This window comes from Lineus longissimus, chromosome 19 (assembly GCF_910592395.1).
Source record: "Lineus longissimus chromosome 19, tnLinLong1.2, whole genome shotgun sequence".
NCBI lineage: Eukaryota > Metazoa > Nemertea > Pilidiophora > Heteronemertea > Lineidae > Lineus > Lineus longissimus.
Window position 1 is genome coordinate 7,323,972 of NC_088326.1, and position 27,307 is coordinate 7,351,278.

At 40.9% G+C, this 27,307-nt stretch overlaps 1 protein-coding gene across 1 annotated transcript; it reads right to left on the reverse strand.

Moving 5' to 3' along the window:
- Window positions 1–8,084: 8,084 nt before the first annotated feature.
- Window positions 8,085–25,462, reverse strand: LOC135503450 (G2/M phase-specific E3 ubiquitin-protein ligase-like). Its single transcript, XM_064797025.1, has 10 exons — window positions 25,436–25,462; window positions 18,252–18,302; window positions 17,951–18,019; window positions 17,566–17,637; window positions 15,833–15,880; window positions 14,922–15,094; window positions 14,304–14,562; window positions 13,770–13,927; window positions 12,018–12,262; window positions 8,085–11,694 (listed from the first exon to the last, which is right to left on the reverse strand). Exons 1-10 carry the CDS (start codon window positions 25,460–25,462, stop codon window positions 11,417–11,419), a joined length of 1,380 nt encoding a protein of 459 aa, XP_064653095.1. The 3' UTR covers window positions 8,085–11,416.
- Between the last annotated feature and the right edge of the window lie 1,845 nt (window positions 25,463–27,307).

Here is a 27,307-nt window from a genome sequence, read left to right on the forward strand (position 1 = left end):
ACCTACATCAAACCTAACACTACATGACACAATACCATGCTCTTTATCCATCTTTCCTCCACATGAGGTGAGCACAATGGCCCTGGCCATTTCATTAGCTCACTGAGAGGTGAGACTATAATATACATGGTTTTATGGTGCTGTACAAAGTATTGTAGTATTTCTCAGTTGAAGCCTAGAGTCGAGGTATTGATAACTCCTATGAACTGTTTGTGAACGCCGTGTACTGAATGATGAGAGTTTTAATTGCTTACACGGAAAAGCCAGCTCAGCCTTTAACACGGATAGCCTTGAAAATAGACTAATTGAATGTATAAGTGTAGAGGGGGGTAGACACCTGAACAACTTATGGGTGAATGGGGGGGGGCCTGGGGCATAGGCACCTGAATATTAACTTGTGGGTGAATGGGGGAAGAGGGAGGGGGGCATAGACATCTGAATAACTTGTGGGGGAATAGACACCTGAATAACGTTGGCAAAGCTCTTAATGGAACGGTATGAACAAGGCCAACCCCTGGTCTGGGGTAGGCTCGGTGAGGTTCTCAAATCCTGTCACCACGTATCATTGATATATTGTTGTTGATTATGAGCTTATTAAGCTGCCAATAGTATCCCTTTAATAAGCCTAGAGGACTTTGGTGAGTCATGATGCAAAAGCAGGCTTTTCACAGGTTGCCTAACTGTATTAATTTCAGGGGTGGATCCAGGTTGGCGCCCTGGCACTTTCTTACAAATACAAGTAACGGTCAATTTGTTATGAAGTTCACATTCAATTTCATTTTCAAATATTTTTAAGAAATAAGGGACCTTATTTATTTGGTGTGTGTGTGTGGGGGGGGGGATCCTACTAGCTGTACCAACATGGGAGCTAAAGCTTTGATGTAAAGAAAAACAAGGATATGGTATTCAGTAAATTTCTTATATTTTTTTTTTGTAGTTGTATTGTCTACATGTCTTCTTGCTTTTTAATGTGAAAACAAGAACGATCAAACAAGAAAGACAACTAGCAATGATGTGTTGCATGACGCCAATTATTGATCAGGAGAACAAGACTCAAGAAAATACTTTGCTTATAGAAGTTTTGCTATGCTTATTGCAATAAATAACCACCACAGTCATGACACATGTATGACAGTATAAACACTTGATACAAATTTATTTTTAGCTCACCTCTTAGCAGAGGTGAGCTTATCCCATACCGTGGCGTCCGTCGTCCGTCGTCGTCGTCGTCGTCGTCGTCGTCGTCGTCCGTCGTCCGTTAGCAGGGCACGTTTCGTAGCTGTTAGAGCTATTGAGTTGAACCTTGGTACACATGTACCCTTATGTAATGACACCTGGGAGACCAAGTTTCGGTCCGATTCGTTTCATGGTTTGGCCACCAGGGGGCCAAACGTTAAAAGTGAAAATATGCAATATCTCCCTTAATAGTGGTCGGGAAATTTTGAAAAAAATATGGTAGGTACTTCTAGCAAAGGTGCATCATATATCCTCCGGGTTTTTGATTTGACCTCCTTTTCAAGGTCACAGAGGTCAAATGGTGTAAATTGGCCGTTAGGATGTAACGATGGCACGTTTCTAAACTGCAATGACTATTGATACCAAATTTGGTACACATTTACCCCTTAGTCAGGTGATCTCAGGGACGGAAGTTTGGTCCAATATGATTCACCACTTGACCACCAGGGGGCAAAATCCAAAAACCTTAAAAATGTGATTATTCCTTAACTTCTTGCCCGATTGCCACCAATTTGATATCATGGGTACATCTAACCACCATACAGTATATGTCACACAGGTTTTTAATTTGACCTTCTTTTCAAGGTCACAGAGGTCAAATGGCCTAAATTCGCCGTCAGGCCGTAACTATGGCACGTTTCTTAACTGCAATGACTATTGATCACAAATTAAGTACACATGTACCCCTTGGTCAGGTGATCTCAGGTACCGAAGTTTGGTGCGATCTGATTTGCCGTTTGGCCTCCAGGGAGGGGGCCAAATCCTAAATTCTTCAAAATGCCATTATTCCTAGTTAATGACTTGCCCGATTGGCACCAATTTTATATCATAGGTACATCTAATTCTAACAACCATTCAATGTGTCACCCGGGTCTTCTTTGATTTGACCTACTTTTCAAGGTCACAGAGGTCGAATGTACTGTAAATTGGCCATTTTGGGGAAATTGTAATTGCTTGGACCTACATCAAACCTAACACTACATGACACAAGACCATGCTCTTTATCCATCTTTCCTCCACATGAGGTGAGCACAATGGCCCTGGCCATTTCATTTTCCGGCAGAATCATGGTCAACCTCATGGTCAACCGTAAACCAACCAACAAATTAAAAACATGTGGCCTAACAAGAAATGTACATTAATACTATACATAAATATACAAGGATGGGCAAACAAATTATCAGCCCAATTCATTGTCTCATCTTAGAAAAATACATTATTTTTTGCAGACAATTTCAATATAAACATGTTTGCAATAAATCAGTGATTTACTAAGGAAACCCTTGTAAGGCGTGACTATAAAATAACAACAAACTACCTCCAAATATAAAACACTTGACGCTGACTTAACAAGTAAATGAAATTTCCTTCATCTTTATTAGTATGTCAAATCGGGAACGTAAAATTAGTTTTGGCATATTGCACAAAGGTATCATCACACCAAGTTCCGGGGAGTATTGCTCCTCCAAGGCGGGATGAGTGTTTATGCCTGACACTACGGATATGCGCCAATTGGGTTTATTGGCGTAGTGAATCCGACTTCAGCTAGAGGTTGCGTTCACGCAAGCGACAATGTTTCTCACTTGGAGGGGTCTTTTACCTTTACTGCTGGATCAAATCAAGATATGTTTGTATCATTTTACTTCCAGAAAGATTCTCCATCCATTGGTACCAACAGTTTGAGTCTGAGGGTGTTTGAAGTTTGCCTGTCTGTTTTTATTTTTGCCACCTATAATCAAATAGCGATGTGTGATTAAGCGCAATACCCCTAGCGCCGCTGCGCCTCGATATAGGTAATGTTAGCGGAAAAGTCAAGTTTCAGACACGATGATGATGATGTTGATGATTTTGTGGTATAATAATTTGCTAAACCTATCTAATGTGTTGACAGTTTGCACTCATTGATCTCCCATGCTTTCTCAATATTCCTGGAACCTCCATCAGGGAGACCATTTAGCTCGTTGCCATAACAACGTGCGAGCCACACCTTGATAGAGATAATTTAGTCAGTTAAATCTCTGTCATTTGATTGGTTAACTACTAGTTTCACTTGCAAGTGACGAATCACAAAGGAAACTTGGTCACGTGGTCACAGTGATGACGGGTGCCAGTTTCGCCGTGGGCCGGCACTTGAGGAAAGTTAGTCGAAAGTGTAACATCTATTCTGAAGGCTAAAAGATCTTGTCTGGGATTCTTTCTCAGGTCACCCAAGTAGGGAACTAGTTTAGTAGTATGAAGTGCTGGAACATGTTTAAGTGAGACAGTCTAATATGTCAGCTGACATGTAACCCTGAGAGTACTGAAATGGAGTAAATAAACGGATTTCGTTAATAGACACTTCCTTCATTCCATTCACGGACTTTCACCATGTTCACAGAGATTCCAAAGGAAAGGTTTTCATCTTATGTCGTGTCATAACATCATACCAGTCCATCTAAGATGGTGAGCCCTTCACTGTATAACAATCTGGCATTGTTGGATATTTCCTTGCTGTGCAAAAAGTTAAAAAGCTATGTGTCATCATCATCATCATCATCATCTCCGCATCCTGCTCCTTGTAGATCTTTGCCTTTAAAAATACTGTGGACACTCTAGCCGTAGAGTCGACATAAAACTATCCTATTTTAGAGATGGTGAATGTTAGCCTTTCTATGCCATTATCTTTGGCTCGGGAATTTGGGTTGTAATGAAGGTGGTAAAATATGATTCAGATGGAAACAACACTTTTGGATATGAGCCTATGAGTGCATGTGAATAGCTGTAATCGACATGTATTGCTATGAGTTGTTCTGAATAAAGAAAGTTGCGTGATATCTGCATCCTTATTGTTATTTTATAACCCCTTTTCACCTCGGAGTGCTGTTATTGCAACACTATTGCCCTTCATGTTTAATTAGTTCTGTGAATGTAGAATGGGGTTGATAACCCTAATCAATCTCACAGTGCCTTTTAAAGGAAACCCATATCAGTTAAACCATAATCCCTTTCAATGTTCCTATTACCTTGATCCGGTCTTTAAAATCAGTCATACTGAGGATAAGCAAGTATCTTGAGGACTTCTACTCCAAAAATGATTAGTCTGACACCATATAAAAATTTTTCATCAAATCATGATGGTCACAGTGAAAAGCATGACCCAGTGACCCAGATGACAATATAATTGATACAACACATTAACACCTGGCTGCCATGTAAACCGCGCCTGTTTAAACTGCTTGACTGGTCTCTAGTGAGCATGGTCTGTCACCTTGTGTAAGAGGTTTCTGTTGTGACTGGAGTCGCGTCTTTTGATGTCATAAAGTGCGACATGTCACTTCAGACTGAAACCACTTGTTGACTCTTTTAAGAGGGTTTGGTTGTGACTGAAGTCAATCATTTGATGTCTTCCCATGAGATGTGTCCATTTTGACCAAAACCACTCGACGTCTCATGTGTAAGTTGATTTGATTGTGACTTGACCCAATCATTTGATGTCTTCCCATGAGATGTGTCCATTTTGGCCCAAACCACCAGACGTCTCATGTGTAAGTTGATTTGATTGTGACTGAAGTCAATCGTCCGTTGACTTCGAATGAGATGCGTCCATTTTGGCCCAAACCACCAGACGTCTCATTTGTAAGTTGGTTGTGACTGAAGTCAATCATCTGTGTCATCGAATGAGATGTGTCCATTTTGGCCCAAACCACTCGAAGTCTCATGTGTAAGTGGATTTGGTTGTGACTTGACCCAATCATTTGATGTCTTCCCATGAGATGTGTCCATTTTGGCCCAAACCACTAGACGTCTCTGTTGTAAGTTGGTTGTGTCTGAAGTCAATCGTTTGTTATCTTCAAATGAGATGTGTCCATTTTGACCAAAACCACCAGGCGTCTCATGTGTAAGTGGATTTGGTTGTGACTTGACCCAATCATTTGATGTCTTCCCATGAGATGTGTCAATTTTGGCCCATACCACTCAACATCTCATGTGTAAGGGGATTTGGTTGTGACTGAAGTCAATGGCTTGATGTCTTCGAATGAGATGCGTCCATTTTGGCCCAAACCACCAGACGTCTCATTTGTAAGTTTGTTGTGACTGAAGTCAATCATCTGTGTCATCGAATGAGATGTGTCCATTTTGGCCCAAACCACTCGACGTCTCATGTGTAAGTGGATTTGGTTGTGACTTGACCCAATCATTTGATGTCCTCCCATGAAATGTGTCCATTTTGACCAAAACCACTAAACGCCTCTGTTGTAAGTTGGTTGTGACTGAAGTCAATCGTTTGTTATCTTCAAATGAGATGTGTCTATTTTGACCAAAACCACTAGACGTCTCATGTGTAAGTGGATTTGGTTGTGACTTGACCCAATCATTTGATGTCTTCCCATGAAATGTGTCCATTTGGACCAAAACCACTAGACGTCTCTGTTGTAAGTTGGTTGTGACTTGACCCAATCATTTCATGTCTTCCCATGAGATGTGTCCATTTTGACCAAAACCACTAGACGTCTCTGTTGTAAGTTGGTTGTGACTGAAGTCAATCGTCCGTTGACTTCGAATGAGATGTGTCCATTTTGGCCCAAACCACTGGACGTCTAATTTGTAAGTTGGTTGTGACTGAAGTCAAACGTTTGTTGTCTTCGAATGAGATGGGTCCATTTTGACCAAAACCACTAGACGTCTCATGTGTAAGGGGATTCGGTTGTGACTTGACCCAATCATTCGATGTCTTCCCATGAGATGTGTCCATTTTGGCCCAAACCACTAGACGTCTCTGTTGTAAGTTGGTTGTGTCTGAAGTCAATCGTTTGTTATCTTCAAATGAGATGTGTCCATTTTGACCAAAACCACTCGACGTCTCATGTGTAAGTTGATTTGGTTGTGACTTGACCCAATCATTTGATGTCTTCCCATGAAATGTGTCCATTTTGACCAAAACCACTAGACGTCTCTGTTGTAAGTTTGTTGTGACTTGACCCAATCATTTGATGTCTTCCCATGAGATGTGTCCATTTTGGCCCAAACCACTCGACGTCCGATGTGTAAGGGGATTTGGTTGTGACTGTAGTCAGTCATTCAATGTCTCTACCCACAAATATACCAGGATGTCTTATCAACAATCTATGAAACAAACAAGCCTGTTGGTCATGTGAAATCATACTTTTTGATATTCAAATTGCCCTCATTCAATGGACATTCCTATATGATCCTATATGATCAGTTGTTTGATAGTTATTAACAAATTTCTGGGGGACTTACTTTCGTAAAGGTGTTTAGTATGGGTAGGTTTTATTCCATCATCACGCGACTGGCGAGGGTTGGTGTCTGTTGTCACAACTAACATTAAGAAACATTAGCTTGTTGACTCCTGATCCACCTCCACCAAAAAGTAACTGTAGAGTTTAAGGTGGAATACGTTTCAATGCAAAACCGCAGGATCCCATTGTAAATCATGTAAAAAGATTCACTTTTATTGTAAAAACCATTACGTAAGTCATGGCAGAAAAGTTGCATTTCCTCAAAACGACCTCAAGGGAATTAAGTGGCTTTTGCATCTGAACTCTTCAACTGTTTTTTAGCCTATTGGCCTTGCAGCAACACAACAGAACACATCCTCTCCTTTCAGTCATGTTTTATCCACAAATTCTTATTCTTATTCTTATTATATTCGCCAAAACAGAAGTAAAAACGACACTTTAATTATCATTACAGAATATCTTTTATTTCGTAATTGCGTAATTCGAGATACTAAGTTTAGTTAACTTTCAATTTCTCTCTAAATAAAGTAACATATTGGAGAAAGTGCAAACCATCTCTATTCCTAGACAAATCATACGCGACATAGCAATGCTTCACCATCATGCTATGGCAGCATTGCATGTTTGGTCAGTGAAAACCGCACATCTCTGCTCATGGTTAAAACAAGGGTTAAGCTGCTCCCGGACACCACAATTCTCTGTATGGAACTACTGGGTGTGGTTACTGCGATACACAACGCACTGCGAAACAACTCTCACCATAAAGAAAAGGTCATGTGGATTGACTCGCAGATAGTCATCCAACAGGTTAACTTCGAAAAAAGGTTACCAACATATATTCAAAACCGTGTGAACTTGATTCAACAGTTCCCAGGTGACATCAGATGCCTGCCCACACAAAACATAATCCCGCTGATCTTTTGACTCGCAGAATTTCACCAGAGATCTCTGTGAGTCAGATTTATGCTGGTCCCCGTCCTGGCTCAGCAACGGAACGATTCCGCCATCTAAAGATAAGATGGATGAAACCGTACTTCTGCAAAAAACCCGCTCTGAAACCGCCATCTCGAAACGAAGTCAAACCAACAACCGCAACAGTCAGCGGAACAATCTCTTATCCTCTCTATTAATACAGCATAATGATACGAAATGAAATGACCATAACACAATATAATTATTATCTTTCCTTATTTACAACTAGCAAATTATCAGTCATGCTGGAAGGTCGAAGTGGGTTTATGCAATATCGAAGACACAATTTCAACAAATAAAGATTCCAAATGTAGACTTGGTCAGAACCCATCACGATGTTCTGGACAAATTAAACAAGTACAGGGTGTGTCTAAAATTTTGACACAGCTGCAAACTTGAAAAACATTACTCTAAAATGATTTAGACATATTCATTAGGCTGAGTTTGCAAGTATTAGCATCAAATAGTTGGTTGGTTCCCAGTTGTCAATGTTTGTTCGGAGTTGTTGGAGTTGGAACAAATCCTGAGGGTTTATCGCCATTTCGCCTACCAAAAAATGCCATTTCGCCTACAGTCTTTTCGCCTACCTGCCATTTTGCCTACCCGCCATTTCGCCCACATACAGAAAATGCCATTTCACATAATTCTGAATATATTTGTTTTAAATCCTCCATATTGATACCAGTATCAGTAAAAAATATAAGTTATCAGGTTTTATACCTACTGTTGCAGAGGATTTGCAAATCCACCACATTTATTTGGTATCTGCCAAAAATATATGTTTGGCCCTATGTAGGCCTACTGTTGCAGTGTGTATCCCATTTCCCTTTTAGAGTCCCAATCATCATACACTAATTTGTTGTTGTTGAAGCTCTAATTTGGTTACTGGATTAATTGGATCACTATAAACATGATAAAGTGTGTCACACAACATAAGCAAACTAACTAATTTTCTGCTAATGTATAGTAACCGTACTCCTATCTGTCAGCTAAAAATTCGCCTCAAACCACCTCTGTTCAATACAAATATCCAGAAAGTCCTATACTTTCCTTCCAATTCATAAAAAAACAAAAAAAGCAGTAAAAGTAGGCGAAATGGCTAGTAGGTGAAAAGGCAAGTAGGCGAAATGGTTAGTAGGCGAATTGACAAGTAGGCGAATTGACAAGTAGGCGAATTGACAAGTAGGCGAATTGACAAGTAGGCGAAATGGCTGTAGGTGAAATGATTGTAGGCGAAATGGCCATACACCATTCTGAGAGCTTCTAGTTCACAATAATCTGCAATTAGTATGCGGAATATATTTAAACAAAAATTATTCAATGCTGCAACTGTGCCCTTTTTAAAAAATGTCAAATGTAAGTACACGTATGTATTTCTGAAACGATGAAAACGAATAGCCAGCTCAAATTAACCCTTTCAATGCAGAAGAAAAATTGGGGACTGGCAATTTTTATTTCAAAAAAATTAATACAAAATTAAACATAAAACACTCATCTGATCAAACTGACAACTGTTCTGAAACATATAGACAACTAAAAATATGTCATTTTCAATATGACCAATTACGAAAATTAGATGACAATTAGTGTCATATGACCTAAATAGCTAATGAGGTACTGGCATCTTAATAGGTGGCGTTCCCTGTCACTAGGGTATTAATGGTTACTGGTTTTATACCCGTGGCGCAGGCAGGTTCAAGTGGGCTATACCTTGAACTGCATGTGCCGAACATTGAATTGCACTGAAAATCTCAAAGGATATCAAAGGAGCCATATCGAAGAGACAAATTAAACCAACCCTTTGTCCACCGACTCGGACCCAGTGGCGTGATGTATGCATGCATATAAAAGTATATCAATTGGTGCAATAGAGATGAGGCAATGTCAATATGCCTCATTCCTTAGTCAGCAATAGGCCCCTTTTTATACGGAGAAGAAGGCGAACCCAGATAGGCCTTCACATGTCGGCCTCCAAATGGCTCGAACCAATTGCACTATCACTACTATAACTTTAAAATACGTGCTCCTCCTACATGTAGCAAGGTCTCGGGCAAGGCACTTAGTCGACAGGCAAGCTAGAAGTTCAGCACTATGAGCAGCTCTTTGATAAGGCCATGCCACGATCAGAGTGTCTCTTCAGATACATCATCAAGTATTGAAAGCTGTGGTGAGCACATAGGCAGACAATGGTCACCTTCATTTGAAAATCCCTTCATAATCAAGGTCTAGCTCTGGCTAACACAGCACCCATTACTAAACAATAGACAACCAATTTCACCCCCAGCTCCTAACTATGGGAAAACGTACTCAAGTACATTTTTGTTTACATTTGAACTTCACACATGCGTTTGTTTACAATTTCATTTCCCGCGAAATCTCAAAGATCAGGTGACCTGCAATCGTGGATTGAAAATAACATTAATCTGGGTTCAGCAGGTCAGCAGGTACAGGTCGGGCTACTTGTCTCATAACATAACTTCATGTGTTTGATGTAACAATACCAAAATAAGGTGTGTAGAAGTGTGACGTCAGTTGCTTTAGTTCAAGAGAATAACTTGCTCATTGCGCTGAATGAGTGCTTATCACAATCTCTGACAATTACTGACTTAAAATATTTGTCCTATTATTACTTAATAACTTCTAGAACTTACAGTTTTAAATCGGCCGATCTCCGATGAGTGACTGCAGCACGAGATGACTGCAAAATTTGCGCACAACTCGCCACAGCTTTTTGTTTACATCAATAGACAATAACGCAAATACCCTAGTTGACAGCCAGGGCCATGTTGTGGTGAAGTGTTGCCTCCTTAGCACAACGTGATTAGGAAAATATTTCAAGTATAAAATCCTCACATAAAAAAGTTATAGACTATTCCGATTCAATTCAAAATATACTTCAGACTGGAAAAGTAGACCATCTGGCTTTTGGAGGGCTGGCACTCAAAGGGTTTACATCACCTATTACGTACAATATCTCAGAAAAAAAGATTCCTAACAAGTTTGTTCTGTGTTTGTAATGAGAGATTGCCTGCAGATTACTACCCATTAAGGTGCAAGGAGTGTAGCACCCGACACCCTAAAGTGTACTTCTTCACAAAAAACCAAACACCATCCACAAAAATACATAAATAAATCCTCAATAAAGATGAGACATGGAATGGCATTGTCCTCATGACACTAGGAATCAATTACCACTCACTGAATCCATACGCTCAGGAATGAAATAGCCTGGGTGAGCTATAAATGAAATGTACGAGGACATTGTGCTCACCTGGTAATGTTTCAGTGATGGATGAAATGAGAGTGAAGGTCATTCGCCTCTTGAGACATGACCCATAGAATTTTATGACACTGACCTACTTACACTGCAGCTTAAAATTTTTGTCAACATGTAGAGATAGCCAACAGGTGTGTACATACATGGCCGACGTCTGTTTTTGGCACCAAGATATTTGCCCCTTACATGGCCGATTTAAATCCCCGATATAGGTCATATGGCAATATTTCGGCACAGAAATTTGGTCAGTCGTGATATATTGAGTTAATGTCTCACGGGTGAACTGTATTTTGAACGATTTTAAAGGCTTTCTACTTACTCTTTAAGAATTCCAGGACAAATAATGAAGAAATGTGCCACCGTGAAATTTTCTACTTTGACCTCTGTGACCATGAAAAGTGGGTCAAATCTAAAACCCGGGTATTATGTCATGTATTCTTGTCTGAAGTTACCACAGTAAAAATGTCATGATTCTGACTATGAGATATTGACAGAGAAGGTTTTCAAAGATGGCGGCCTAGAGCCCAGAAAGTAGGCCAAATTGAGATGATCTTTGGTATATCAAGTCAAGTTGTCATGAAACATCCACACACCAAGTTTCAATTTTCTAGACTTAATGGTGAACAAACGTGCCACCATTGTTGATGGACAGACGACGGACAAAATGTGATGACCCAGGTGAGCTAAAAATTCATATTTTATTGAACCCAGATGCCAAGCTGTTCTTTATTGCCTGCCCAAGAAAGTCCTTCGCGTCAAACACCACCTTCTTGTCTTTCCTATCCTTCAGGTTTCTTGGCAACCACAGCCACAACGCACATGTCGAGGCCGACGGCAACCGTAATGTGCCCTCCTCCTGGTCATAAAACTTCACCACAATTGCGTTGTGGTTAAGCCCCTGAGGCGGAAGTGAAGCCAGTCCAGTACAAAATTGTAGAACATCATTTATCGTGATATTGTTCTTTTGATCTGCAAAATAATAAAATAAAAGTTTTAAAAAAATGCAGCCAGGCCCCTGTTAAGTGTCGGTTATTTTCCCATTTTCTTGAATATGTAACTGCCTGCATAAAATTGGAGGTGGGGTTAAATTATCGAGGGATGAATTATCCGGGCAAGTGTTTTGCTGCGGAACAAATTTCCACAGTCCCTGTAACCTTTTGGTAGGTCACACCTAAAGAAATAGATGGCAGGACTCCCGGTCTATACCGGGTGTGGGCCAGGGGTACAGTACACTCCCCAAACCCTGCAGTAGTGAAAGCATTAAGCAAACCAGCTCGATCATTGATACTTACTCTCACAACTCTGAAGGAACCTTTCGAAAGTTAACATTGTTACTTTCTCCTCCTCATGCTGGGCCTTGTTGTCCTCTTTCTTGGTGTACTGGATTCGGTACATCGATTTCAATGTTTTGCGGGTAAGTGATTTATCACCCCCGCACATGCAATTTTGAAAGTCTGTTGGCTTCTTCCCCATTACTGTGAACAGATCACCAAGGCTGTTCATACCACTGGTGAACTGATCGATGGCCGGCTTTACTCTGCAAAAAAGTGTAGGTCTCAATTACATGTTTAAATGTAAGTTCATATATAGAGCTCATAATACCGTAAAAAAGTCTCTAAGGACTTTACAATTATTTCCCCAGCCTAATAAGTTTTTGAGTAAAGAGTGGCACTGGCTCGACCACCGTGCACTGCGCTCCCCATGTTGTCTCAAATTAAGATAGAGGGTCAAACTCAAAACATGTATTACATGTGATTAGCATTCAGCTGATTAAGGCCATACAGTCCGAAGCATGAAATGTTCATGCGATAAAGCCAAAAACATGAAATGGCCAGGGCCATTGTGCTCACCTCATGTGGAGGAAAGATGGATAAAGAGCATGGTCTTGTGTCATGTAGTGTTAGGTTTGATGTAGGTCCAAGCAATTACAATTTCCCCAAAATGGCCAATTTACAGTACATTCGACCTCTGTGACCTTGAAAAGTAGGTCAAATCAAAGAAGACCCGGGTGACACATTGAATGGTTGTTAGAATTAGATGTACCTATGATATAAAATTGGTGCCAATCGGGCAAGTCATTACTAGGAATAATGGCATTTTGAAGAATTTAGGATTTGGCCCCCTCCCTGGAGGCCAAACGGCAAATCAGATCGCACCAAACTTCGGTACCTGAGATCACCTGACCAAGGGGTACATGTGTACTTAATTTGTGATCAATAGTCATTGCAGTTAAGAAACATGCCATAGTTACGGCCTGACGGCGAATTTACGCCATTTGACCTCTGTGACCTTGACAAGAAGGTCAAATTAAAAACCTGTGTGACATATACTGTATGGTGGTTAGATGTACCCATGATATCAAATTAGTGGCAATCGGGCAAGAAGTTAAGGAATAATCACATTTTTAAGGTTTTTGGATTTTGCCCCCTGGTGGTCAAGTGGTGAATCATATTGGACCAAACTTTGGTCCCTGAGATCACCTGACTAAGGGGTGAATGTGTACCAAATTTGGTATCAATAGTCATAGCAGTTTAGAAACGTGCCATCGTTACATCCTAACGGCTAATTTACACCATTTGACCTCTGTGACCTTGAAAAGGAGGTCAAATCAAAAACCCGGAGGATATATGATGCACCTTTGCTAGAAGTACCTACCATATTTTTTTCAAAATTTCCCGACTACTATTAAGGGAGATATTGCATATTTTTTAACGTTTGGCCCCCTGGTGGCCAAACCATGAAACGAATCGGACCGAAACTTGGTCTCCCAGGTGTCATTACATAAGGGTACATGTGTACCAAGTTTCAACTCAATAGCTCTAACAGTTACGAAACGTGCCCTGCTAACGGACGACGGACGACGACGACGACGACGACGACGACGACGACGACGCCGACGACGACGACGACGGACGACGGACGCCACGGTATGGGATAAGCTCACCTCGAGAGCTATTCATTTGATTCATGATTTTACCAAGATGCAGCAACCCAATCACAATCACACACACATTTCAAAGAAAAACAATAATACTGACACATACCTATAAAACAAATAGAATGCAATTAAATGCCTCAGGAGTGGTGTCCTTTGATTGAGGGACTTCATCCCAATGATCTGGGGGCAACCGCGATCGTATCCCCAATCTGCAAGTTCCCTGCAGACCTGGCAGAACTCCTGATCAGTCTTGCACTCCTTCAACTGAAACAAATTAATTAATTTCAAATGATGATGATAATATAAAACATCTGCAATCGGGGTTGTCTCTACCACTCATATTTCCATTGGCTTAATATGGGACTCTGTTATTGTTGTGTCTGTAACCTTGATGTGGTGTACATGTAAGAGCTTGCATGCTTCATTGACCTGGATGGCAATGCTAGGTGAAAACTCCTGGCAGGTTCAACCATGCCAGATTGGGTGAAGGCGAGAAGTCAGATGAAAATCAGACTCCTGGTGCTCTGTTGGGGGGGGGGGGGGGATTCGGCATGGCATCCCTAAAAGTCAAGTAAACCACTTCTGAAAAGTGTTCAAAAGTACCCCACACATGAGAGACTTGAAATGGATTCGCATTTACCTTGTTTAATTTATTCTGCACATCAATATCTGGCACATGGCTGACATCCTCATCTTCAATGACTCCACCGGTCATCAGTGACCACACTTGGTTGCTGAGGTACTTAAGACCGGGGCCACCATGGAGCAAGCTCCATGCCAGGAAATGACCAGCCTGGAAGTACCTCTTCTCCTCCAGATGGCTAATGTTCAGTGAGAAGGAACGCTTCTCCAACTCACCATCGAAACAATCGCCTACAACTATTGCGTTCAGTAGGAGGCTGAAAAACAAATATCATGGATTTCAGGACAATCAAAGTATCAAATAACCTGAAATATCATCAACTATGTCATTTTTTGTTGAAATCCTTCTTATCCAGAACAAGATCAGAACTATATAACACAATCCAGATAAAATATGGGTGTCTATCCCGAAAATCCCGGCCGTTTTTTGGTCTATCCTGGCGTCACCAAAAAGACCATTCCCCTCTATGCCAAATTCTGTGGTGGACCTATGCGAAATTCAGATTGGCAAAAACAACAATGGGAAAACTTGGCAATCTCTCCCATAACTGAAATGAAGTTGTTGGTTCAATATTTTAAAGTTTAGAAGTACACTGGTGATTCAAACACAACATACCTAAAATATTCCCTCATCGGCCCGCCAAGATCGGTGGCATCTTCCCCAGCGAATTCTACTTCAGGGACAGCATTAAAGTTGAAATTTTCATCCTCCTCTACTGCTTCCTCTGTACTCTCCAGGACATCTGCCCGGTTGACCAGTACACTAGTCTTAATTTCCCAGTTGGTTCCCTGGTGGCAATTTGGAAATTGATGATCAAGTCCTCTGCGGATATTGGCTTTTTGGGCGGTTGCGAAAGAATACTTGCGGCCAGAGCTGCAACCATATCCTCATCTTCTATGTTATCCACCCTAAAATAATCATTTAGAAAAAAGATGGTCGATGTAAGTGGATGTGCAAAAAATAGGTCAATTAGAGATATTTCACATTTATCTTTGGAACAAATAATTTTACACCTAGTCCCAGCTCATCAAAATGCTAGAGCCAGCAAACAGCTGATCAGGCCAGAACTTATCCTGGTGTCTGTAGCTTTAATATGACCAGTTTTTCCTAAAAATTTGTTGCGCTTGAAGACTTGGGAGGCGCATCACAGCATTTTGGCACTTGATGTAATAAAAGTGCCAGTATGGAATTTAAATCCCTGATTGGATTAATACATTTCTCGCAGGGATTATGGCAATATCTGCATCTACTCTTTAAAGCGCAAAATTACCAATGAAGTGTCCTTCTCATGAAATGAAAATTTTCAGCCGTTTAGGTACATGTATTTGTAAGAGAAATCTTGGGAGTCCAGTTATCCTGTGGTGTGCAAAACAAAAACAGGGGTCTAAGTCTGAAAATGCCAGTTGCCAACCAATTATTATGAAATTCAAATACAATGTGTCATTATAGAGCAAAAGTAGTTAGCACTTTGATTGCTTAGGTTAGGTTTATGATAAATGATAAACTTGCTAGATTGACTAACTTACCCTATGCACAGATCGTCTGCTTGTCCTTTGCACTGCATTGTTCTGATTCTGAAAGCACAACACAAGAAAATGTGAAAAACGAAACAATGCATTATATAACAAGTAATAATAATTATGGATGCATGCGCAGAGAATCGAGTTGTCGTCTATTCATGTAGAGTACAGGATTTTAATACTGTTTGGCCATTGTGTTCGTCCTTTCTGTCAATAGACAACAACTCTACTAGCAACTAAGAGTTGGACCACAATACAACTAGGCATCAGCATCTAATTCCCTGTGTATTCCAGTACAAAGTGGCATAGTGCACTAAGTAAATACAAGACAAGTGATGGAAAACAACTCAACTCCCAATGCACAAAATTGGCTCACTTCTAATTCCCACACAACTGATCACTCCCAATCATAAACATAGAGGGGAAAATCGGAAAATTGCGTGTACGTACTAAAAAATGGCCAGGGCCATTGTGCTCACCTCATGTGGAGGAAAGATGGATAAAGAGCATGGTCTTGTGTCATGTAGTGTTAGGTTTGATGTAGGTCCAAGCAATTACAATTTCCCCAAAATGGCCAATTTACAGTACATTCGACCTCTGTGACCTTGAAAAGTAGGTCAAATCAAAGAAGACCCGGGTGACACATTGAATGGTTGTTAGAATTAGATGTACCTATGATATAAAATTGGTGCCAATCGGGCAAGTCATTACTAGGAATAATGGCATTTTGAAGAATTTAGGATTTGGCCCCCTCCCTGGAGGCCAAACGGCAAATCATATCGCACCAAACTTCAGTACCTGAGATCACCTGACCAAGGGGTACATGTGTACTTAATTTGTGATCAATAGTCATTGCAGTTAAGAAACGTGCCATTGTTACGGCCTGACGGCGAATTTACGCCATTTGACCTCTGTGACCTTGACAAGAAGGTCAAATTAAAAACCTGTGTGACATATACTGTATGGTGGTTAGATGTACCCATGATATCAAATTGGTGGCAATCGGGCACGCAGTTAAGGAATAATCACATTTTTAAGGTTTTTGGATTTTGCCCCCTGGTGGTCAAGTGGTGAATCATATTGGACCAAACTTCGGTCCCTGAGATCACCTGACTAAGGGGTAAATGTGTACCAAATTTGGTATCAATAGTCATTGCAGTTTAGAAACGTGCCATCGTTACATCCTAACGGCCAATTTACACCATTTGACCTCTGTGACCTTGAAAAGGAGGTCAAATCAAAAACCCGGAGGATATATGATGCACCTTTGCTAGAAGTACCTACCATATTTTTTTCAAAATTTCCCGACTACTATTGAGGGAGATATTGCATATTTTCACTTTTAACGTTTGGCCCCCTGGTGGCCAAACCATGAAACGAATCGGACCGAAACTTGGTCTCCCAGGTGTCATTACATAAGGGTACATGTGTACCAAGTTTCAACTCAATAGCTCTAACAGTTACGAAACGTGCCCTGCTAACGGACGACGGACGACAACGACGACGACGACGACGCCGACGACGACGACGACGACGACGACGACGACGACGACGACGACGGACGACGGACGCCACGGTATGGGATAAGCTCACCTCTGCTAAGAGGTGAGCTAAAAACTAGTGAGTACATGCTATTAAGAATAGCCCCAAAATGTTAAACTAATCTTAGAATACAAATCAAACTCATATTCATTTAGCTCTTGTCTTTAGTTGCCATTTAAACTAAAACAGTAACATACATCAAAGTCTAGCATTGCAGCTGCAGTAACAGGCAGGATTTCTGGCAAAGTATCATCATCAATGTTGGTCCCCTGCAAAATAAAATATATATTGACCGTCTGACACTAAAGAAATTTTAAAATATCCCACATCCCAAGAAAACGCCAAAGTAAATTGCCATGATCAGTGAGCCACTGGCACAGGTGACATGTTGTAAACAACGCTCCAACTAGCCTTCTAAAAGTTACTTGTTTTATCCATAGGTTTATGCCATAGCTTTGTGCTTATTCATTTAACATTTCCAAAACATATTGCTAACAGATTATATGAAGATTGATATTTTTCTTCCGATAAGAGAACATTCAATATTACTAAGGCAAGAATCCATTGGGTAGGCCTACTCACCAAGACAGATTGATCAACCACAGCGGTTGATGCTGGAGGGTTTTTCATACTTGGACGTCGAGTGCTGGCCTGCAAAAAGATGACGGTTGGATAAAAGAACCTTCGAAAATATTTTAATTTCAATTATATTCATTAAAAATTTACAAAATGAATTGCTAGATAAGAGAATTGATAAGAGAATATTCCATATAACTAAGGAAAGAATCCATCATAAGCAGATAAAACAGGCCTGTATCTGCAGTGACTTTACAAATCTTTACCCAAATACTACTAGTAAATATGAAATGTGAAGAACATGTACCTCAGGCTGGTTCCCAGTTGATGAAGAGGATGAAGCTATTGGCGAAGTATGCTGCAAGGAATAAACAAATTTACAAGTTAATAATCAGGAGGTTTGAGTTTAAATTTCAGAAAGATCGTGCTGTTCCGTCTCAGCGCCCTTGAGCAAGCCATTACCCCAACATTGCTATGAAGTTTAAATGCAATGGGTGCCCTAATGATGTTTAGAATCTGATTGTCACCAACTTTGGTGGTGAATGCATAAGTGCAAGCACAAGACAGTCACAAAACGTGCACTGAAAGAGGCTCAAAATGAAACCACAGAGCTGATATAAAATTAATGCTCAATTTTATACTTATTTCCTCTCTGTCCCACTGAACATTTATTAACACCGGGCTATTTATACCCAGGTCGAATAAACTTTCTGACGGAACAGAGTCTGCAATACTTGAGTGGACCACTTGTATTTGTCCGGGTATCATCATGTAAAACTGTTGACTCGAATCTTCCTGAGCACCAATAAAATCAACCAATACCTGTAGGTAGATGATGCGTGAGGAAAGAAAAGAAAATGAATTATGAAAATGTCTAAGGTCGATTGATATAAAATTGGTGGCAATCAGGGAAGAAATTAAGGAATAATAGAATTTGAAGTATTTCAGATTCACAACAGCTCTGACAGTAACAAAGTGTGCCGAGCTAATGGACGACTGACGACACACCAAAGCAAAAGCTCAGGTGAGCTAAAAGGGTGTCAACATGATCTGCCCAGGATATGTCGAGCATGATCTTTTGAAACATATCAATCAATTGATATAAACATCATAATGAGCTCAGCAGTGCGGTTACAATTCCAAGTTAGCAACACTTACAGACACATTTTCTTGGGGCAAAAATCTGCACGTGCCCTGCTTGCCTCCTGGCAGTCTGATTTTTATTAGCTCAGCTGACAAAGTCAGCGGAGCTAGTAGAATAGCTGTTCAAATGGTGTCCGTCCTGCAATCCATCCATCCATCTAGGGACCAATCTGTGGACAAAATTGGACATTTCTGACCGGGAAGGCCCAGCCACTTCGTTGACGGTGGTAAATTAGGAGTTGCCCAAGGTGAACTCAAAAAACGAAAAATCAGCTCGATCCGACCTATATTAAGAGAATGAGGTCATTTCGCGTTTAGATTTCTTTCCCTTTTTACCTCGGTCCACAGAGCAAATATTGATTTCAAATATGGCTGAATATTTTTTAATATTTTTTCATTTTTTACTTTTAATGGAATTAATATAGTTTTCACCGCCAGTTGGCGCTGCAGGCACATTGACTGAATTTTGGCGATTTCAAATTTGGCGGTGGCTCAACTTTTTGCAAGCAGTGCTGCCGATTGGCTTACTGGACTTTGCGCAACGAAACGAAACAAGCGAAATGGGGAGCGACCATTATGTTTTTACCCCGGTACTCTGGCCTGAAAATTTGTTCGGACCTCGATCGAAGAAGGTACGACAAACAATTAATTAATCAAACCCTTATGAGGTTCATTCATTTGAAGTAGAGAGGGTAACGTACATTGTGTACACAAATCAAACACACACGCAGTGCTTGCATGCATTGCAGAGAACGACTTTTGAGTGATGACCCACACCCACCCAGGCAGCTGAGACACATGTCTTGTTGGACATACCTACCGATTTTTACTAAATAAAAGCATAACTTCATCACACTTTTCGGGGTTGAAAACGTACTCACGTAAATTAACAAAATTATTGGAAGCTCAAATGTCTGAATGTAATGTATGCGCGTAATGTATACTCTCAGCAAGCAAATAGTTGTGATCGTCGGTTTTTGATACGAATCGTTTCCTGTATGGCCGTTACAAGCCGTTGTCTGAATATGATGTGAACCTGTTTACCGTTCAATGCTGCTCCCTGTGACGCTGTACCCGCAAATGTTCAATGAAAAAAATGCTGGATAATGACTTACACGGCTTGTTCGCATCGTAAACATAGTGGTACCCGCGTAAACTGTATTTGCATTTGGCCTAATTTTACAACGATTACTCCTCATGTAACCACGATCTAGGATGGACAGGCTGTGTATTATGAATAGGAAAAGTCACCTAGGTACCGTTGCGTAGAATAGTTTTTTGGCGAAATATTGCGCAAAGTCCAGTAAGCCCTGCTGATTGGCCGATCGATAGAAGAGATGCCACCATTTAATGAAATGGCCAGGGCCATTGTGCTCACCTCATGTGGAGGAAAGATGGATAAAGAGCATGGTATTGTGTCATGTAGTGTTAGGTTTGATGTAGGTCCAAGCAATTACAATTTCCCCAAAATGGCCAATTTACAGTACATTCGACCTCTGTGACCTTGAAAAGTAGGTCAAATCAAAGAAGACCCGGGTGACACATTGAATGGTTGTTAGAATTAGATGTACCTATGATATAAAATTGGTGCCAATCGGGCAAGTCATTACTAGGAATAATGGCATTTTGAAGAATTTAGGATTTGGCCCCCTCCCTGGAGGCCAAACGGCAAATCAGATCACACCAAACTTCGGTACCTGATTTCACCTGACCAAGGGGTACATGTGTACTTACTTTGCGATCAATAAATAGTCATTGCAGTTAAGAAACGTGCCACAGTTACGGCCTGACGGCGAATTTACGCCATTTGACCTCTGTGACCTTGACAAGAAGGTCAAATTAATAACCTGTGTGACATATACTGTATGGTGGTTAGATGTACCCATGATATCAAATTGGTGGCAATCGGGCAAGAAGTTAAGGAATAATCACATTTTTAAGGTTTTTGGATTTTGCCCCCTGGTGGTCAAGTGGTGAATCATATTGGACCAAACTTCGGTCCCTGAGATCACCTGACCAAGGGGTAAATGTGTACTAAATTTGGTATCAATAGTCATTGCAGTTTAGAAACGTGCCATCGTTACATCCTAACGGCCAATTTACACCATTTGACCTCTGTGACCTTGAAAAGGAGGTCAAATCAAAAACCCGGAGGATATATGATGCACCTTTGCTAGAAGTACCTACCATATTTTTTTCAAAATTTCCCGACTACTATTAAGGGAGATATTGCATATTTTCACTTTTAACGTTTGGCCCCCTGGTGGCCAAACCATGAAACGAATCGGACCGAAACTTGGTCTCCAAGGTGTCATTACATAAGGGTACATGTGTACCAAGTTTCAACTCAATAGCTCTAACAGTTACGAAACGTGCCCTGCTAACGGACGACGGACGACGACGGACGACGACGACGACGACGGACGACGGACGCCACGGTATGGGATAAGCTCACCTCTGCTAAGAGGTGAGCTAAAAATGGCGGTAGTCGCTGCTTCAATGAAGGTGAGTGAACTTTCTCATGTTCAATCGGTTGATACTCTTTTAATCAACATGACCATGTATCTGAAATTTGTGAAGGTACTGCAAAGAGTCTATATAATTCAGATTTATCAATAGTTTTTTATTATATTGCGGAAATTTTGTGCACAAATTAGCGAAAGTTGGTGCTCGTCTCATGTCATTTTAGAGCGAGAAATTTGTTTCCGTCGATCTCTACCACTGAAAAATCGCTTGCATAGCTTCAAATTTTTGTGAAAATAAGTATCTGAACTTGGTTTCAAATAGTCTAGAGTGTTACCTTTGTGGTGATACATATAGTATGTGATAAATATTTGTGGAATTTTGAAATTCGGCTTTCAAACGTGCCGATGATGCAAGCGATCTCACGTGAATTTTGCAAGTCCTGATTTGTCGACCGGGTGTCAAGAATCACTCACCTTAATTCAATTCAAAGATCGAAAATAATATCTGAACTTAGTTTCAAATAGCCTACGCAATTATCATTTCGGTGATATATAATGCATGCATGTAATAATTGATTAATCTGCCTAAAACGCGTAATTAAAACGGCGAAAGATCTTAATAAACACTCTGGTGGCGGTCGCACTAAATAACGACCGGTAGGGCCCGAAGTCTGGCGGAGAAAAAAAGGTAGCGCCCGGAGGTTGAAACGGGATTTTTATGCACTTTTAACTGTATATTTATGTTGTTTAGATGTATTTCTAACAGTTCTGTAACTTTGATGACCAAGCTTGCACCCAAAGTTGGTAAAATTGATGCTTGTTTATGGACTGCGCGAGCGACCGGAGAATTCGCCGTCGGCCATTTTGGCTACGGTCCCTGAGTTGTTGTGGTTGGCAATTTTGCAACAAATCTCGCTATTTACGTTTGTTTTCTCCGTCTGGTCATTGGCCGTGAAAAAAAATTATTTTGAAAGTCACATTATGACATCGTAGTATGAATTCCACTGCAGTTTCGTTAGGCAGCAATGCTCATGTTTTTGGTTTGCAATCCTACTGTCTGTAGCAGAATTACTGTCGTTTCGCTACATTGCCAGTTCGCTACAAGTCGTTTCGCTACATGTGGCGGTCGTTTCCATGTAGCGAAACGACCGCCACATGTAGCGAAACGACTTGTAGCGAACTGGCAATGTAGCGAAACAGCCTGATACCCTGTAGCCTACACTGCGCTGTGCATGGTTGTACTGTTGGCTGTAAAAAAAGACAAACACGATAGCCTAAGAGGATAACTCAACAGGCCCTCATGATTCAATTGATGGACACCTTATTTGATAGTACCTCATCATTAAGTCCACTAGATCCTGTTCTGTCACATGTCGTAGACGATAGACAATTTTCAAAATGTAGTACACCACTCGCTCATCTTTAAGCCCAGCTCTCGGCTCACATCATGTGGGCACGGTTGGCTGTTGAGTGTTATGGTTCAGTCTGTGAGACTTATTTAAAGAGGTTACACTTTTATTTTGAATTGGAAAACAGCCCACAGGACTGACTTTTCACTGAGTAATAAGTGTGCCCTTCAAAGGTTAAGTCTCTTTCTGGATTTGCTTCCATAGATGCCTTGTTCAGGATATCATCTGAGTCCGATGCCTGGTCAAGCACAGACTGTATCCGGTGGTGTACATTTCCCCGTCTATGTCACCCTTTTTTATTCAGTCAGTGTTAATTTCTCTTCTCTTTTTTTACAGATTTACTGTTGTTGGTTATTGCAAGAGGAGTCGTTGGCACATTTCAAGTCCAGGAAAGCACTTGCTGTTCCCACATTCAGAGTAAGGTGTGCTTACTCGTTTTACGTTATATACATTTTAGGGTGATATCTCTATAAAGAATTGACTGTCGTCTGTAAATATGTTTCCTTTTAAAAAAAACAACGGGAAAAAAAACAAAAAACAAAAATAAGCAAACTTTTATCAATACTATATAGCTGACAGTGAGAAATAGGATGCTACTACAGGATGATACAATATTGAATACATCGGATCAACACGATAAACACTTCGAAGGAGGAAAGGCCCTATTGCAACACGAGTTCTAGGAACTAAATACTATAAATAATTGTACATAACTTTTTAAAGAGCCACCAATGAACCCCACCCACGTCTTGCGCGAACAGCAATAATAAATGTATCTTCGAGAGGGTATGGCCTAGAAAGGCCCCAACTCTAAAACATCAAGTCAAGTCAAGTTTACTGCTTTCCATTCCCGGAGAGCGTTATCGAATATCTGCCGCAAGGCAACAAATATCTGCCGCAAGGCGCTTCAAATATTTGCCGAAAGGCATCAAATATCTGTCACACCAATAAAGTTCATTTTGTTAACCAACTCTTTATCTTCTTTTCTTCACATACAAAAAAGACTGTCCCAAACATTTGGCTGCATCCACTTCATCAATGTCCAGACAACAGTCGGTTCATTTGACCATTGTAAAGCACCAGGCCCCACCTCACAAAATACACTGTAATAATTATGTACCTTGTGTCCATGTGCATGTTATTAGTTCCACCTACGCTGCATGAAGACAAGGACTCCACTCTTTGACGTCACCACACAACTCCTTGACGTCATCACACACCCCACTACTGCAACGGCAATAGAAATGACTTTACGTCATATAGCAGGGTGACGTCAACTCAGTACTTCAGCATGCACTGATATAGCAAGAAGGTCTTCGCACCAGCACTTTTGCGTGCTAGACGTTATAGCTTCACGTTGCCTCATAATAACGGTACCGACACACACTTGGCCCTTGCCTTCACCTATCCATTTCAGCTGAGCGCCAGGCCCTTGGGCCTCTTGTTGGAAAGGTTCCTTCGCCATCCACAAACCTTCTCTCTAAACGCCCCCGTCTTTCTACTCTAACCTGCATAAGGAAATAACTCTTCTTAGGGGTGGCATGCATAAACCATGAGAATTGGTACACTAGTTGTATACTTATTTTTGTTAGAAACACTACTAGTAATTTCTCAGGGCCACTCCTACCACTACCTGTGACGTGGCTTGTAATGGTCTCTGATTTGTTTAGACGAGGGCAGTATCTTCATATGCCTGGATATAGGCATTTGAATGTCGATGGTCTTGTTGCCCCAATCCTCTTAGAGCTGACCCACATAAGCCAATGAATTTGTCTTGACCCGATATATAAACACTAGTAAGATATAGTATATGTTGGTGCCGATTAGCGGCAAAGTTAAGAAATATTCACTTTAGTTTGTTACCACCCCAGTTGGTAACCGCGCTGGTCAGTTTCGATAGCAACTCAACCTAATTAGCATATTGCGTGGGTTTTCCCCGGCAACTAGGTCATCACCTACGTCATCCGAGAGTTTGGTATGCGAGGAATGTTGTATGACGTCAATTCAATTATTGTTTATGCATTCTTGGCGTTGGTCTGGGGGTATATAACGTGGGTCCTCTGAGCATTTGGCAGAACCAACCAAGGGAGCTTTCCTGATTGCTGAAGGAAGCAACAAAGTTAAATAGCAAGCCAGCTAGCGCTAGCAAGCGTCGTACTAACAGTAACCGGTGAAACTTCTGCCCGAAGTTCAGAGCCCGAGTATATTCCAACTGACCAAGCCAAGTCCAAGTCCTCAAGCCTATTGTCCCCATTGAAACCCTGGTTCAGGAGATTTCTGGCGAGATAGATCCTCTGCCGACAAAGATTGGTGTATGTCCGTGCTGTTTGCAGTTTGAATATACAAGTTTAAAGACGTCAAAGTTATCTTACTTTCTTGCAAAGATTATTCTCAGTAGCAGCATCGGGGAGCTGACCCAGGCGTCAATTGTGAGATTGGCACCGCAACAGTATAGTATCCTGTTTGTGGCATACCTTGTCTTCAGCTTCCGTTTCCATCATTTTCTTATCCTGAAATGATAGCAAAACAGTAAAAAGATGTTGTAATTAATATATGGCACAAAAAAAATCACACCAGTCGCCTGGAAAATGAAATAGCCAGAGGCAATTGTGCTCACTGGATTGGTGGTCAACTATAGTTCTTCTGGTTGATCTCGGGACATTTTTTGTGCTGCTCTAAGATTGTTTCTCTGGTAAGGCTTCACTCGTAGTGCACACTTTGGTGTTCGGCAGAGAATGATCTCGCTTCGGTTGTGCTCTGGGGGTAATGGGCATGTACATTACAGATGTACATTACTAGTGCTCAGCTTCTGTATGAGTCAGGATGGTATATTTGACCCATCAGCTTATTATGTTATCTGATTAGTGCCAGACTAAGAAATTGTGTGAAAAAATTTATGCTACACATTGATCTCCGATGGTGTTTAGACGTGATTACTGCATATAATGGGTGAGGTCAGAACTCCGTGTATGTTATGTGTTACGTGTTAGTGTTACAGATCTGTCACAGATCTGTAACACTAACCACCAATTCTGACCTCGAGATAAACACCGGTGTGACACTGCTGTTAGTGTTACAGATCTGTTAAAAATCATACATTCTAACAGCTCCTGTAACATGCGGTGTTACACCTAACAGATCTGTAACAGGACATGTTAACTTAATCATAGCAAACTGAAATCAGTTAAGCTTGTTTTTTGAATAACTTTTTTGTTTCCAGACGAATCAGCTAGGGGTTTTCACTAAATTTGTTCGAAATAACTATTCTTACTGTCAAACATCTTGTCAGTAATGTATTCTAATTGTGGTAGATTTTAGAAACTTTAACCACTAGGTGGTTAAGGATCTGTTAAACGTTCTGGAGGTCAGAATACTGCCTGTTAGTGTTAGTGTTAGCAGCCATCTTTGATTGGTTTGTTGAATCCTGAAAGATGATTTTCGAGCCAGATTTGCAAGTTGTTGCTGTTCAGAGAGCTGAAAACTTTGTTCGCACACCTGCTAGTAGCACAGAACCTACAGAGAGGCACATACGACTCACAGAAGAGCAGCTTAATGGGTTAGTGGACGAATTCCATGCCTGGAGAAATCAAGGCAGAGCCCTTCTTACCACCTCAAAGAAAATGATGGAAACTTTTCTCATGTATATCGCATCTGGTGGATATTACAGACAGGTTGGGTATGCTGTAGGCAAGGCAAAGCCAACAGTTATCGCAAATCTTCATCTTGTAGCCAGATTTTTCATGGACATAGCGCCTCAGCATGTGTTTTTTCCCCAGCCTGCTGAATTCGATGAACACTGTCGTGATTTAATTGATATCAATGGGGATATTCGCCGAGTTCTGCTATACATCGATGGTGTGATTATTAGGATTCAGAGGCCGGATCACGCTGGAAATGCGTACTTCTGTGGTAGAAATGGAAAAAGCTGCGATTCCTTGAATTTGCAGTATTTAGTTGATAAGCATGCTCGTATTCGCCATGTGATTAGCGGAATAAGTGGTGCCACTCATGATAAAACTGCTGCCGAGTTAACACTGCTAACACCATGTTAACAGGCTGCTAACAGCCTGTTAACATGCTGCTGACAGCCTGTTAACATAATGTTAACAGGCTGTTAGCCAGAACTGCATGTTTGGTGGTTCAGGTTAACAGGGATGTTAACAGATCTGTAACACTAACACGTAACACATAACATACACGGAGTTCTGACCTCACCCAATGGCAACTATAAAAGCTCAGCAACAGATGGCTGAAGCCAGATAATAAACTGCACTCCCACATTCTCAAATCTCACACCTGCCTTGTTTGTGTAATTGCGTAAAAGTGGGATTAATAGCATGAAGATA